This window comes from Panicum hallii, chromosome 1 (assembly GCF_002211085.1).
Source record: "Panicum hallii strain FIL2 chromosome 1, PHallii_v3.1, whole genome shotgun sequence".
In the NCBI taxonomy this organism is placed as follows: Eukaryota; Viridiplantae; Streptophyta; class Magnoliopsida; order Poales; family Poaceae; genus Panicum; species Panicum hallii.
This window is the reverse complement of record NC_038042.1, coordinates 48,558,193-48,571,800: the sequence shown is the minus strand read 5'-3', so window position 1 is coordinate 48,571,800 and position 13,608 is coordinate 48,558,193. Positions and strand designations below refer to the sequence as shown.

At 46.7% G+C, this 13,608-nt stretch overlaps 1 protein-coding gene across 1 annotated transcript; it reads left to right on the top strand.

Annotated features, from left to right (window-relative positions):
- Positions 1-3,027: 3,027 nt before the first annotated feature.
- LOC112876385 (putative laccase-9) lies at positions 3,028-11,462 on the top strand. Its single transcript, XM_025940487.1, has 5 exons — positions 3,028-3,038; positions 8,895-9,021; positions 9,377-9,773; positions 9,869-10,948; positions 11,059-11,462. The coding sequence occupies exons 1-5, from the start codon at positions 3,028-3,030 to the stop codon at positions 11,187-11,189; spliced, it is 1,746 nt and encodes a 581-aa protein (XP_025796272.1). The 3' UTR covers positions 11,190-11,462.
- Positions 11,463-13,608: the final 2,146 nt, after the last annotated feature.

Genomic DNA, 13,608 nt, shown 5'->3' with positions numbered 1-13,608 from the left:
ACAATAATATTTTTAGTTCAACACAACATAATAATAATATAATAATAAAAAACTAGTATTTTACATGCCAAATTGGTTCAGATCTTTGAAACATTAAAATATTAAAACATGAAAATAAGAGATCACCACCGTCCATCATGCTCCCTCCTAATCAAATCGAGCCTTCCCTCAATTATTTCTAGAGAGCTAAAAACCTCCCTAAAATCTGGCTTCACAATAAGTGAGGTGGTTGTATACATTAGAGCAGTTCTTTTTTCCACCCCATATTCTTTCACCATCTTCATAGTCATTGCTATGGTAGGAACATGGTTGGTTGGAGTAGCGGATGATGCTTCAACACTTGTAGAGATCTTCTCTGCAGCAGTTTCTATCTTCTGACAAGTGCTCTTATACAAACGAAAGAAAGAGCTCTTCTCATCCTTCTCCTCAGCATCAGTGGATACCCCCTTGCGTTTTGTTTTTTCTGTGTTGCTTGTCTTCTCAACATTCTCTATAGATTTTGGTACCATATCCTCATCCTCATCACTTGCATCATCAGACGATATATCTCCAGAACATGATGCGGAAGACCCGCTAACATGTGCCTTGCCAAACCCATAATGCATATCATCAAGAAACTTTAGGCCTTGTTTCCGGAACTTCAAATGAGGACATTTGATTGCTTTCTCTTTATTGTTGCACATCTGAAATTAAATAAAAATAAAATCAGCAAGGTACAGTATATACCAAATATTAGTGGAAAAAATACTAAAGTCAGATTATTCCACTTACAGCAAGGTGTTCATTCCACCATTCATCCGAGCAGTCCACAGTTTGTTTAGCCTCATACCATCCAAGTCCAGTTGCAAGATTCTTGAACTCCATAAAAATATATAATCCTTTTTCAAAGCATCTATCTTATTTTTCAATTGTTTTTTGGTACGTTTATCACCAGATTTTTCTGCAAATTTGAATACAAGATTCTTCCAACCGGTAGTAGTGAAAATTTCCAACGGTCTATTTCTAGCTTCTATCTCTTCTTTGCATTCATCATACAAGTGCCTAAAATAATCGCCCCAATCTGCCTTGTCACCCATTCTTGAGCCAAACAAAAATTTTCCAATCAATTTGCATGCAGCATGATTAAGTTAGAATTGATACAGATAAATATACTTGCTCAAATGCTTATTCAAATACGATATCATATCTAAACTCTTAATTTCACAGCCAGACAACTGATAAGATTGGCCATAAGAATATTAGGAAACTCTTAATCACGGATTTGTGTGAAATACTCACGTCTGGGCGGCCAGGGCGGCGCCGGCGTCGGGGCGGCGCGGCGCGGCGGCCAAGGCGGCTGGGGCTGCGCGGCGCTGGATCGAGGCGGGGCGGCGTCATGGCGGCCGGGGCGGGGCGGCCGGGCGGCGGCGGGCAGGGTGGGGTGGGCGGCGCGGCGCGGCGCCGGGGCAGGGCGGCTGGGCGGCGAGGCGGGGGAGGGGGCGGGATGGGAACGGTAGGCGGTATAGAGCGGATGGGGACGGAAGGTGGGATAGAACGAACTATTTTTTTCATAATTAGTGGCAGTTGGGTAATTTTTTACCCCAAAAGCCACTGAAAGAGGGGGGAGGTGCTTTTGCATTTGTACTACGGTGAAAGTTGCTTTTAGGCAAAAGCATCTAGGGCGTTTAAGTCCTTTGGTTGGCTTTTGGCTTTCGCAAAAGCAAAAGCAGGTGCAAAACCCCAACCAAACACACGAACGTCATATGTACTTTTAAACATTTGTTTCATATATGATACTCTGAATTGGTCTACCTGCCGTTGCTTTAATTACAACGGAAGAGTTATGAGCTTTGAACCTTGGGAAACAAGTTTACCTATAATGTGACATTTACCAACTGGTTGGATCCATATATAGTACAAACATATAAAAAGAAGTTTACCTATAGGAGACTTCGATCACAATCATTGTACAAGGTCAGCAGGGGAAGATAATGTTATTTCGCAATCCCTATGTTTGTCAATTACAATGTAAACTAACTATCTCATCTTGCAGTTCGAATGTACAATTTTTATTTATTTATTTTGCTATTATACAATCTCAGCTTGAATATGTACACAATATATGTCGAAAAAGTATCTAAAGATGCAGAACTCTGATTTCAAAATCATCTATATTCAGTCTCTAGAAAGCCACGGACAGGCAACTGGGACAAAAGAAGTAGCGGAGAACCATAAAGGACTATTTAAGGCCTCTTGATGTATCTAGGTCCGTTGGATGTATATATCTTCTATAACTAATCTATTGCGGACATAATAATACTACCTAATGATGATTAGGATCTAAATTAAGCACTTAACAAGTATATTACCTAAGAAGCATAAGAGCAGGATATGTACAGGTCTCAGAGTACACACAAGCCAACATAAGGGCCGGCTCACCTTGTTAACATGAATTTTCTAGTTCTTTCTTGGGTTCTTCGTTTCGCAGGCAGGGATTAGTCTTCTCGGCGAGGTCAACAGGATTGTGACTACAGTTGATAACCAGAGGAGTTGTGGTGCTAAGATTGCGGGGTTCGAGTTGCTGACTTGAAACCGGATCGGTGTGTCGCATTTTGACCAAAACGAGTTATCCTTCACCTAACGGAAGATCAGGCACCCCTGTTCATATCAGGCACCGTACAGGTCCTCCTCAAGGAAAGTACGAGGTGAAGGAAAGTATGCGATGTTCAATTTCTTGCATTCGTCCCTTCGAAACGTGATTGAAAGATCTTTTGGAGTTTTGAACCAGAACTGGCGTATTTTGAAGAGCATGCCAAGTTTCTCATCTCGTACTTAGAAGCATGTAAGCATAGCTTGTTTTGCTTTGCATAATTTTATCCGTGATAGCAATTTACGTTATAAGAAGTTTGAGAGAAGTGATGCTGACGAGCAGTACTTGGTACCATCTACGAGTGGCACGGCACAAAACAAGAAGATGGGAGTGAAGATGTGGAGAATGAGGATACTATAAATACCATTCGTAACAAGATCGCTGATGATTTGGTTAGTATGGGAGGAGGATAATTATGTTGAGATATATCATAATTATGTGTGCCCTTTAGCTTGTGCAATTGCTATAGTTCTATTTATGTGGACCATATGAATGAAAAATTTAGAAAATTTAATGTTTTCCTTTCTAAAAAATCCATTTACATGCAAAATAGTGAACATATTAGGTATGTACGAATATTTTATTATATAGACAGTCCCACAAACGTTCAGGGGTATTACAGATATTTCACCCACAGCACACAGTTTCTCACAGCTCACAGCTGCTCTAACCAAATGGTCTTCTACTTTTTCCATAGCAGGTTTTCCACAGCCCACAGCTTATAGCAACTTTTTCAAAAGTCACGGCCCAACCAAACACGTAGCTTAATACAATGTCTCACAAATATCTACAAATCCTCCATTAAGTATGAAATTTGAATCAAATGAAACTTGCTGGCAATTGCAAATTTGTAGTTACGTAGTGCGAGCAAAATACCTTGATAACTTTTTTGGGCTCTTATTAGCTTTGAAGTGACCTTCAAATTCTATTTAAGAAATCTGACCAAGCAAATACACAATGCCATATCATGTGACCGGATAAAAAAACAGTGCTCCTTGCCCTGCAAATGCTAGGCATACAAATTCAGAAAGCATTGCACACCCATTTATTTATTACTCAGATGTGGTCACATTGTATGAGCACAATCTGGAATCAACTAATAATTCCTGACAGCCAAAGAAAATATGAATATTTTAGTTCTGCACTCATCATATATTGAGTTTGAATATCTTTTCTGCAAAGATGTTCTCTCAGTTGATTCAGACAATGTTTGTTCTGAAATGCAAATGAGTGCATTAGTACCAACTCTTTTAAATACACATTAAAATGCACAATTACTATCTAGTGAAAACATGACGTGCTGAATTAATAGAGGGCTGTGCATATATATAACCTAGAATTATGTTGGTAAATCAATCTGAAATGTAAACTGTTGAAGAAGTATATGAGCATAACATAGGAGGAAGAAGGTAAAGAAATATGTACATAATATGTTGCGGCACATTGGGATTATGTTAGATTTAACATTAGTATATAAATCAGAGGATTGGAAAGAGGAAAATTGAACTTAACTGATTAAAGGTTTCGTGAGGGTTGGTTTCTCCTAGGCAATAGTGCCGCCACCCCCGCAGATTGCCGCCTGCCATCCAGGAGGCCTCAGGCTGCCCTGGTGCCAAGGGTGGCCACGGCGGCGGCTGGCCAACCGGCGAGCTGCGCCGGGCCTGCGCGGTCCCGAAACCGGCCGCAAACTTACGAACAGAGCAGCAAGGGAACGGGCTCGCAGTGCTGATTCCGACCGGTGGGGCAGCTCGCCGGCGACGAGCGAGGGTGCTCGAGCTCCAGGTCGGACTTCGGAGAATAATGCGTGGGCACCCGCTGCGACGGCATCCGCTACAGACCTGCGGCATGCACGGAGATGAGGATGCGGACGTCGAGGCCGGTGCCGAAGCAGGAGAGCCGGTGATCCTATTTTTGTGGCAACGCGCCGGGGACGAACGCCGTCGCGTGGCGGGGCGGAGTGAGGCTGTAGATGGGGAGGTTTCGCAAATACACTGGAGCATCCGATTTCTTCGATTAATGGACGAAAGACATGTAACCGCATCGAACAGTTCACGTCGCTCTATGGCTTGATCCAACTGCTAGCGGGTTAGCGGGTGATGTGGCTCTATCGGGTGCCCGCTTTTGGTGCAGAAATCGTATATAGAGATTTTCGTGGAGGGATGAGTGTTCGATTGTTTTTTCTTTTGTCATCACTCGATTTTTCAAATGGATGGCTGATATTGTTCGGGGATGACTGCACAACAATCGAGTGAAAATTGTGTTTGCATCACCTAATTTTTAGATCAATGATATGCTGCCACGTGGGTATTTGGACAGCTGCCAAAAATCGAGTGAGGAGGAGCCAGATATCACTCGATTTCCACAATCAAACACTGGTGGGGGAAATTCCACTAAGAAAACTGTACTTTCGTCAACCAAAATATATGGAAAAAGGTCTATTTTACTCCCTTCATTAATTTACTTTTTCCGCTTAATCCCTAGAAAAATTTAGGCTCAATTTACTCTCTCGACAATTCCAATTAGTCCAATCTACCCACTAATAATATTTATCTTTTTTTTCTCCGCATACAAATTTAATTTTAAGTTCAAATTTTGTGAATGGATAGAGAACACGATATACATTAAGAATTTTTCATGATTATTTTCATAGCTTGGAGACATTTAACATGAAATTTATCATAGAGATACAATTTTGTATGAAAAAATCATAATATATTTTTCTAGCATAGGGCATCATATTATATATTACATTGTAAAATTTGAAGTTGCACGTGGAGAAATAACAATGAGAAATCTCAGTGAACGGTAGATTGGATCAATTGAAATAGTTTGGGAAAGAAATTGAGTCTAAATTTTGTTCCGGAGGTGAAGTGGATAAAGTGGATTGTTGAGGGGGGTAAAAATATGCTAGAAGCTAATTAAAGTCCGTCAACCTAAATAATTGATTTTTGCTGCTGGAAAAGAAATCATGGCAGCATAGAATGGGTGAAAAATATGAAGATAACAAAAAATAAAACATAGTTTGTCTTACAAAACAGAACAAATCCTTTCATTAACTTAATCAGACCCCAAACAAATCAGACATTGCAAAGGCAGAATAAAAAAAGATAAAGATACAATATATCAAAAGAAATAAATGAAAGATTGAAATACATTACATCAAGGGAATCAGAAAATTTAAGGACGTCTAGGTGTCACATTGGATGGGATTAACATTGTCTTCGGCAATTGATACATCAGCTGTCCAATATTTCCTTTTCATGGCAATCTGTGCAAACAAAAATTAATAACAAAGTGATTACACTCAGTAACATAAGGATGCCAAAAATTACTTTAAAAACTGGAACCCTTGTGTTCCAAAAAACAAAAAACATGAAAGGAGGCTAAGAACTCAGTTTGTGCGACTGAATCTAGCGCATATATAGTAGACATTCAGAAAAGGGTAACCGTTCAATCACGTCACCACATCTAGAACAACACTAATTTCGATGGTCCCACCGTACAGTATGAGCTGCTGTTGCATGGACAAGGAAGAAATCTGCATGCTCGCTCTGGTGATCACATGAACATACACTAGTAGGCACTGGTGTGCGTGCTAATTTGTGCGACACTAGCAGACACTAGTCGGTGCAGGTGCTGCAGATTATGTACCCCCGCTGCACCCAGGGCCATGCTCATCGCAGAGCCCGCCATACACAAAGAACAATGGTCTGTGTTGCTGATTTGTAGCGGCTCATTCCACTTTTCTCCACTCCCAAATATGCAGCTAAATCATGGTTGATGCATGCATTTGCAAAAAAAGCCTGATCTGAGAAACAGATCCCTCGCCAAAAGGGCACAAATCAGACAACAAAACCACGGTGGGGATGGGTGCAAACCTGAGTTAAGGGAGCGGAGGGCACTGAGAAGTTCGGCGTCAGCTCATCATAAAGCTGCAAGGAAGAGAGCGATGGAGAAAAAATGACAGCAAAAGCAAACAGATTGTCTGGATAAAAACAGCACGAGGAAATGAGAAATATTTCTAGTTTTATTAGATCCAAAAATAAAAGAACGGTTACTTAGGATCAATCAGCCATTGGCCTCAACGTCCACGGGAAAACTGGCAAACAACACCTGGCCACCTGGGCTGTAGCCCCTCATGTGGGCTTTGCGCGTGCTCTCCCATGGGCTGGGTGAAAAAAAAAAGACCTTCGACACGCATTAAATTCGACTGATGACGTAAACCGGTTTTTACTCGAGCTGCATTTAGGAATTCCATTCGTCTATGCATGTTTAGAGCTAACGTTTTATTTCGAATAGTACACGTGCCTCTCGAGGAGCTCATGTTTGTTTGGCATTCTCTGTTTTTTTTACATAATTCTTCCAGTTCCAAACTCAGGTCACGAGATTTTCTTCGATGCTGTCCATAAAGAAAGTAACTGATCCGTGACTTTGACTCACCAAATGATTGAAGCCTTGAGGGCGGTCATGGTGGCGCGTCTAGAAGAGACGTATCTTGGCTGCGCGCGCGTGGGAACCGAATATTATAGCAGGATTATATTCAGAGACGGCCATCTGTTCTGTTTCCTGCAGAGACTTACCATGATAATTTGACCTGTGCATTTCTCTGTCTCCAACCCCAAGACTGCATGGATTGAAATGGTCTTGTATGTCTCCGAGGCAGGATCAAGAAAAGATTTGGAAGCTTCTTCCCACACGTTGGCCACTAGCAGCCCACGTTTCAGCTATCTGATCCCTTCCATGGTTTCAGTTACATACAGACCACGACTTGTGGATACACAGCACTAATCATTGAATGATCTCCGTCACCAAAGACCCATATTAACACGTGCAGCAAAATTCAGTGACCCAAAAGTAAGTTCAATTTTGAGACAAATTAAGATGTAGCAGCCACTTTCGCATATCTAACCTAAGTGATAAGCTTTGAAAAGCCTACATCATCATATCACTTTCATACCTACAGGAACATTAGCTTCTGAGATAATTAGAGAAACCTACGCATATATCACTTTCGTCAAAATCTAATAGGAATACTATTAGCTTCCAATCATATGCATTTCACTTTAGAACACCTAACGACCTCATCAGTACTACGGCTGCCTAATGATTAATCTAAGCATATGTGGTGAGCCACATACGTTTTTTCGTCCAAACTCTAAAAAGAGACGTTGGACTAATCTATGCATATTATTAACGATAATTTTTATAATATTTAGTAAAACTAAATTTAAAGTTTGCCTTTCTAGAATTATTTTGTATGTATTTTGGAATATTAGTTTTACTTTTGTAGATCCAACATTTTAAAATTTTGTATTCTTATGACGGGAAATATCCGTTCCATTTTCAGCATGCATGCGCTACATATATTGTGGCTGCAAACAATTTAATTAATCAATGGAAGGAGGCACTCGATCAAGGCCTTGCTTAATTTATTTTCCTTGGTAGCTTTCGCCCACTTGTTGCCATAAAAAAGTTGATCTCCGCGTGCAGTGAGACAGGAAGTTTGATCGGCCATGGAGTAGATTAACTAATTTTGGACGCGCTTGTAGTAGAGTGGCAGCGCCTAGCTTAGCTACGCTTCACGTCTGCTAGTTGACCAGTCTGACGGTGCGATTGAACAAGGGATGGATGATAGCACTTGGTCGTACGTGGTCGAACTGATCACCTCAACCTCCGGATTCAGGTATGATGTGCCAATGCAAATAACCTAAACTAGCCGGCCCTAACCACTTCTGCTCTACGGCACCCAACCGAGAGTAAGCAGGCTCCGTATGCTAGCATGCCTCTCGAAACGAAGCAGGCTCGGTGCATGCACGCGTTGATGAGAACTAATTAAGAACCCGGGTCGTCCCCTGACCCGTTCGTCCAGCAGGCGAGAGATAGAAGCCAAGCATGCCAACCTGCCCACCTCAACCGAAGCTGACGGGAACGTCGCGCGCCGCCGCGCCACCAGTTCCCGGGGAAGGTCATCCATGCCCAGCTCGACCGATATTTGGACAGCGTCGTCTCCTCACACGCGACCAAGCCTGGATCTTTGGACATCCCGGAGAACTGGTTCTTTTTTTTAAGGTTACGAGCTGACAAATTAAATGCGACCAAGCCTGGATGCGCCGTACGTCGTCGTTCTCCTATAAGTACCTGCCTTCTTCACCCGCTTCATCCCATCATCATTCGCAGCTAGCGACGCACAGCAAACATCGCACTGAACACTGCCCTCCTTCAGATCCATAGCATCGAGTCCGGCCGGCCGGCGACGCCCGACGACGATGGGTGGCGTAGCTAAGATTCCCGCGGCGGCGCTTTGGTTGCTGCTAGGCGTGGTGGTAGCCCTTGGGGTTGCGGCTACCCCGGCGCAGGCCTTCAGGAGGAAGACGAACCGCTACGACTTCGTTGTAAGCCGATCGATCGACCGATCTCGTCCGAACCACTACGTTGCGAGTTAATTTCACAGCTATTTACTGCATCGACTTGAGTAGGACGTGTCTGCAGCCATGACTAATCGACATTAGCGATGGAACCCTGAAATTTTTCCCGGTTTTGCTTCTGTCAACTGGTGATAATGATCATCACTAGGGAGAAAGGAACAATGTGCCACGACAGCAGCGTCTTAGCTCTACTGTTTAGCTCTCTTCTGCTCCGGCGTATGATCGGAAGGCTGCACAGGCTTTGCTGCTTGCTAGTTCAAGCTCCCCCAAATAAGAAGACAATTGAATCTGGAACTAACGGCGTGGCGAACTCAACTTGCAGATCACGGAGACGAACGTCACCCGGCTGTGCCAGGAGAAGACCATCCTCACCGTGAACGGGCAGTTCCCGGGGCCGACCATCCACGCGCGCCAGGGCGACGTCGTCTTCGTCAACGTCCACAACCGGGGCCGCAAGAACATCACCCTCCACTGGCACGGCGTGGACCAGCCGCGGAACCCCTGGTTCGACGGGCCGGAGTTCATCACGCAGTGCCCCATCCAGCCCGGCGCCAACTTCACCTACCGCATCGTCTTCTCCAACGAGGAGGGCACGCTCTGGTGGCACGCGCACAGCGACTTCGACCGCGCCACCGTGCACGGCGCCATCGTCGTCCGCCCCAAGCTCGGCTCCGCCTACCCCTACCCCGAGCCGCACAGGGACATACCCATCATCCTCGGTACGACAACAACCTAGCTAGGAAGGATTATTTGGATTCGATTTTGCTTAATAACCTGAATGCATGATGGCTTAACAATCTCTGCCTGCGTGCAGGCGAGTGGTGGAATGTGAACGTGGAGCACTTGCTCGAGGAGACCATGCGGGCCGGCGGCGACTTCAACATCTCGGACGCCAACACCATCAACGGCCAGCCCGGCGACCTGTTCCCGTGCTCCAGGAAGGGCACCTTCAGGGTGCCCGTGGAGCGCGGCAGGACGTACATGCTCCGGGTCATCAACGCGGGGCTCACCAACGACATGTTCTTCGCCGTCGCCGGGCACAACCTCACGGTGGTCGGCTCCGACGGCCACTACCTCAAGCCGTTCACCGTCGGCCACATCATGATCGCGGCGGGACAGACCATGAACGTGCTCCTCCACGCCGACCGCGCCGCCAACGCCAGCAGCCGCTACTACATGGCCGCGAGGACGTTCGCCACCAACATGCAGATCCCGGTCAACAACAGCACCGCCACGGCCGTCCTGGAGTACTCGGACGCGCCGCCCTCCGCGGGGCCACCGGCAGCCCTCCCCGACCTGCCGGCCGTCGACGACCTCGCCGCGGCGACGGCGTACACGGCGCGGCTCCGGTCCCTGGCCACCGACGGCCACCCCGTCGACGTGCCCACGCGCGTCGACGAGCGCATGCTCGTGACCATCTCCGTCAACGCGCTCCCCTGCGCGACGTGCGAGGGCCCCATCAACGGCACCCGCTTCGCGGCGAGCCTGAACAACGTCAGCTTCGTGGCCCCGGCCGTCGACATCCTCGACGCCTACTACTCCTCCGTCCGCGGCGTGTATGAGCCGGACTTCCCCGACAGGCCGCCGCTGTTCTACAACTTCACCGCGCCGGACCCGGCGGATGAGCTCTTGTTCACGAAGCGGGGCACCAAGGTGAAGGTGGTGGAGTACGGCGCCGTCGTGGAGGTGGTATTCCAGGGCACGGCCCTCGGCGCCGAGCCCCACCCCATGCACCTGCACGGGTTCGCCTTCTACGCGGTGGGCCGAGGGTTCGGCAACTTCGACGAGAGCAAGGACCGGGCCACGTACAACCTGGTGGACCCGCCGAGGCAGAACACCGTCTCCGTGCCCGCGGGTGGGTGGGCCGCAATTCGCTTCCGGGCCACAAACCCTGGTGAGAATTTGCTAGTTCTGTTGGGCTGCACACTAATTGTTTATTATATATGGTGTTTTATGCGATCCTTCTTTTACTAACTCTGCGCTATTTTTTTTCTTGTTTATTAGGTGTGTGGTTTATGCACTGCCACTTTGATCGTCACACGGTGTGGGGCATGGACACCGTGTTTATTGTGAAAAATGGCAAGACCCCGGACACTCAGATGCTGCCGCGTCCTCCTACCATGCCCAAGTGCTGAGGAAACAAGGGCGCATGGGCGTGGAAAATACGTTAACTTGGTTGTGGTTGATTTCATTACTTGTTGTACGAATTAGAAGTTGAGTTGTTCTTGAAACAGAGGCTCGGATGCACTGTCAAAGAAAAAAGGCTCAGTTGAGATCCATGCTGTAACTAGTGCCGTTTGTGTGTGTGTGTGTGTGTTTTTTAATTTCATTTGGTTGGAAGAGAAAATATTGTATTCGTTGTTCTGGTTAATTGTTTGGTTTCCTTGTAGCTTCATCTTCTATTCTAACTAAACAATAAATATCATGGAGCTTGGCTCCATATCTCACAAAAAATTCGATACGTGTTTTATACTTTCATCTCGTTTACGAAGATGATTTACAGAAAGCAAGAAAAGTTACTAGTGGTACAAAAAAGCAAGAAAAGTTACTAGCGCTACAAATTATAAGTAGAGTTGTTCTTTAAATAGAGGTTCAGGTGTAATGAGACTCGTGCAAACAATTTATCTGCTGCGGCCGCGGGGCGCCGCCGGGCCGAAATGGTGACCTGGGCCCAATCTGCGATTCGCCTCCTTCCAGCCGCATGTGCCGTCCTGGGCCCGAAGCTTGTTTTGGGCCACAACAGGAGTTGCCTTCGATTGTTGTAGTTTCCATCTTCAATCGTGTCATTAAACAATCACGGAGCTACGCTCTGTATGTCAAGAAAAATCCAATTTAATCATATTCTTTTTATATTGTTTACAACATGATTAATTCAGTATATCTACGGATCTCCCCGTCGCATCGTGCAACACACATTTCTAAGTTCTAACGTTCTCACCCGCAAAAAAAAAAGTTCTGACGTCCTCATCCAGCCATGCCACGAATGTGGAACTCATCCGACGCCCAGAGAAAAGCTGCGCCACGCAGCACGAATCCGTGTGACCGTGCCTGTCTACAGAGAGCGTCGATCAGCAGGGTCGTCCCCTGTGTGTCCTGTCCGCTAGCTGCAGGATGTCAGCCGGGATACGACAACCGTACGTGCGTCCGGAATACGTAGACGCCGTCGTAGCTCGCGGCACCAATCTAAAGCTGCACAGGCTCTGCACTGCACCCCAGATGCATAGTAAATGGCGAGCGCTGGCGCTGCAGCCAGCAGCCAGCAGCCAGCTGCATGCACGCACGCACCGGCCGCACGGCAGGCATGCCGAGCGCGAATCGCATGCGCGCCGGCGGCCGCCGGCCCGTCCTATCCTACCGGGTAGAGAGTAGGGACAGGTCCATGTGACACGAGCCCTTGGTTTCCAAACCCTAAACAATTCCTGGTTGCTGCCCCAGCGCCTGCGGCCTGCAGCGCAGGCGGAGTCAATGCCTGGTGCTCGCTCGTAAACAGCAGCCATGGCGTGGCTTGCTTCTCTCGACCTCCCTCCGTCCCTCGTTCGTTCCGTTCCGGACTTCCGGTCCAGCTCCAGCGCGATCGCGATCGCGATCCCGCACGATGGTGAGCTCTGACCTGTGTGACTGCAGAACCCGTAGCCACTAGGCAACGGCCAAGAGCAGGATTGGGCAGTGCCAGGCATGGCATGTCCGACCGCGGCCCATCGAAGGCAGAGGACGCTTTCGGAAGAGGAAAGCAGGGGACATCTTCTGGCGCTGCCAGCAGAGTGGCAGTGCTGGAGTCGTTCTGCGTCCTCTGACCCGAGAGCTAGCTAGGCCGCCGCCAGGGCCGGGCTCCACGCTAGCAGCTTCTATTCCTCGGGCCTGACTAGAATCTTTGTTCTCTCTGCGCAAGTGCCCAGGAGCAAATTGCCAGAGCAACAACCCGCCATGGCACGCCAGGGTTGCAGTACGTTTTATTAGTTCATTTTTTTCATCCCACGAACCAATGCGGGGTGCGCAAGGCCCACTCGAACATTCCTTTGTTTTCAATTTTTATCGTGGCAATGTAGAGCTTGATCAGTTGAATGCTAATTTTTGCCAAGCCAGAATCATGGCAACCCTATATTGGCTTACCAAAATTGGTGCATGCTAAAATGTTGGCAAGAATTAGGTATTTCATTTGGTTTGGTGCCAATCAATACTGTTTTCTCTTGTAAGGTTAAAGAAACTTGCCATGATTTTGGTCAAAATGATCAATTTCTAGACATGAACCAATTAATAGCCAAATCTTATTGGCATGTCTTGATTTTGGTATGGCAAAAATTGATAGCAAACCAAGCATGCTAGTATTTCACATGTTTTGTTTCTAAGCAGAGCTTTCGGTTTCACAGTTTCACTCAAACGAATACTATCGGCTAAAATGAGAGTGGGTGGCGCAACAACAGTGGGAGACGGCGGAGTTAACACCTGCTCATCACTTCAAACCCTGCTACCTCGCCGCACCTGCAGCTCAGGGCTTCTTCCTCCGAATGCGGTCGCGTCACATGAAAATGCGAGCTTTCTGCTAGCGTACACGCC

Excerpts from the sequence above, each read along its gene's own strand:
- LOC112876385 (XM_025940487.1), top strand. Across the intron at positions 9,022-9,376 it reads CGAACCGCTACGACTTCGTT|ATCACGGAGACGAACGTCAC; the intron begins GTAAGCCGATCG and ends CTCAACTTGCAG. Across the intron at positions 10,949-11,058 it reads CTTCCGGGCCACAAACCCTG|GTGTGTGGTTTATGCACTGC; the intron begins GTGAGAATTTGC and ends CTTGTTTATTAG.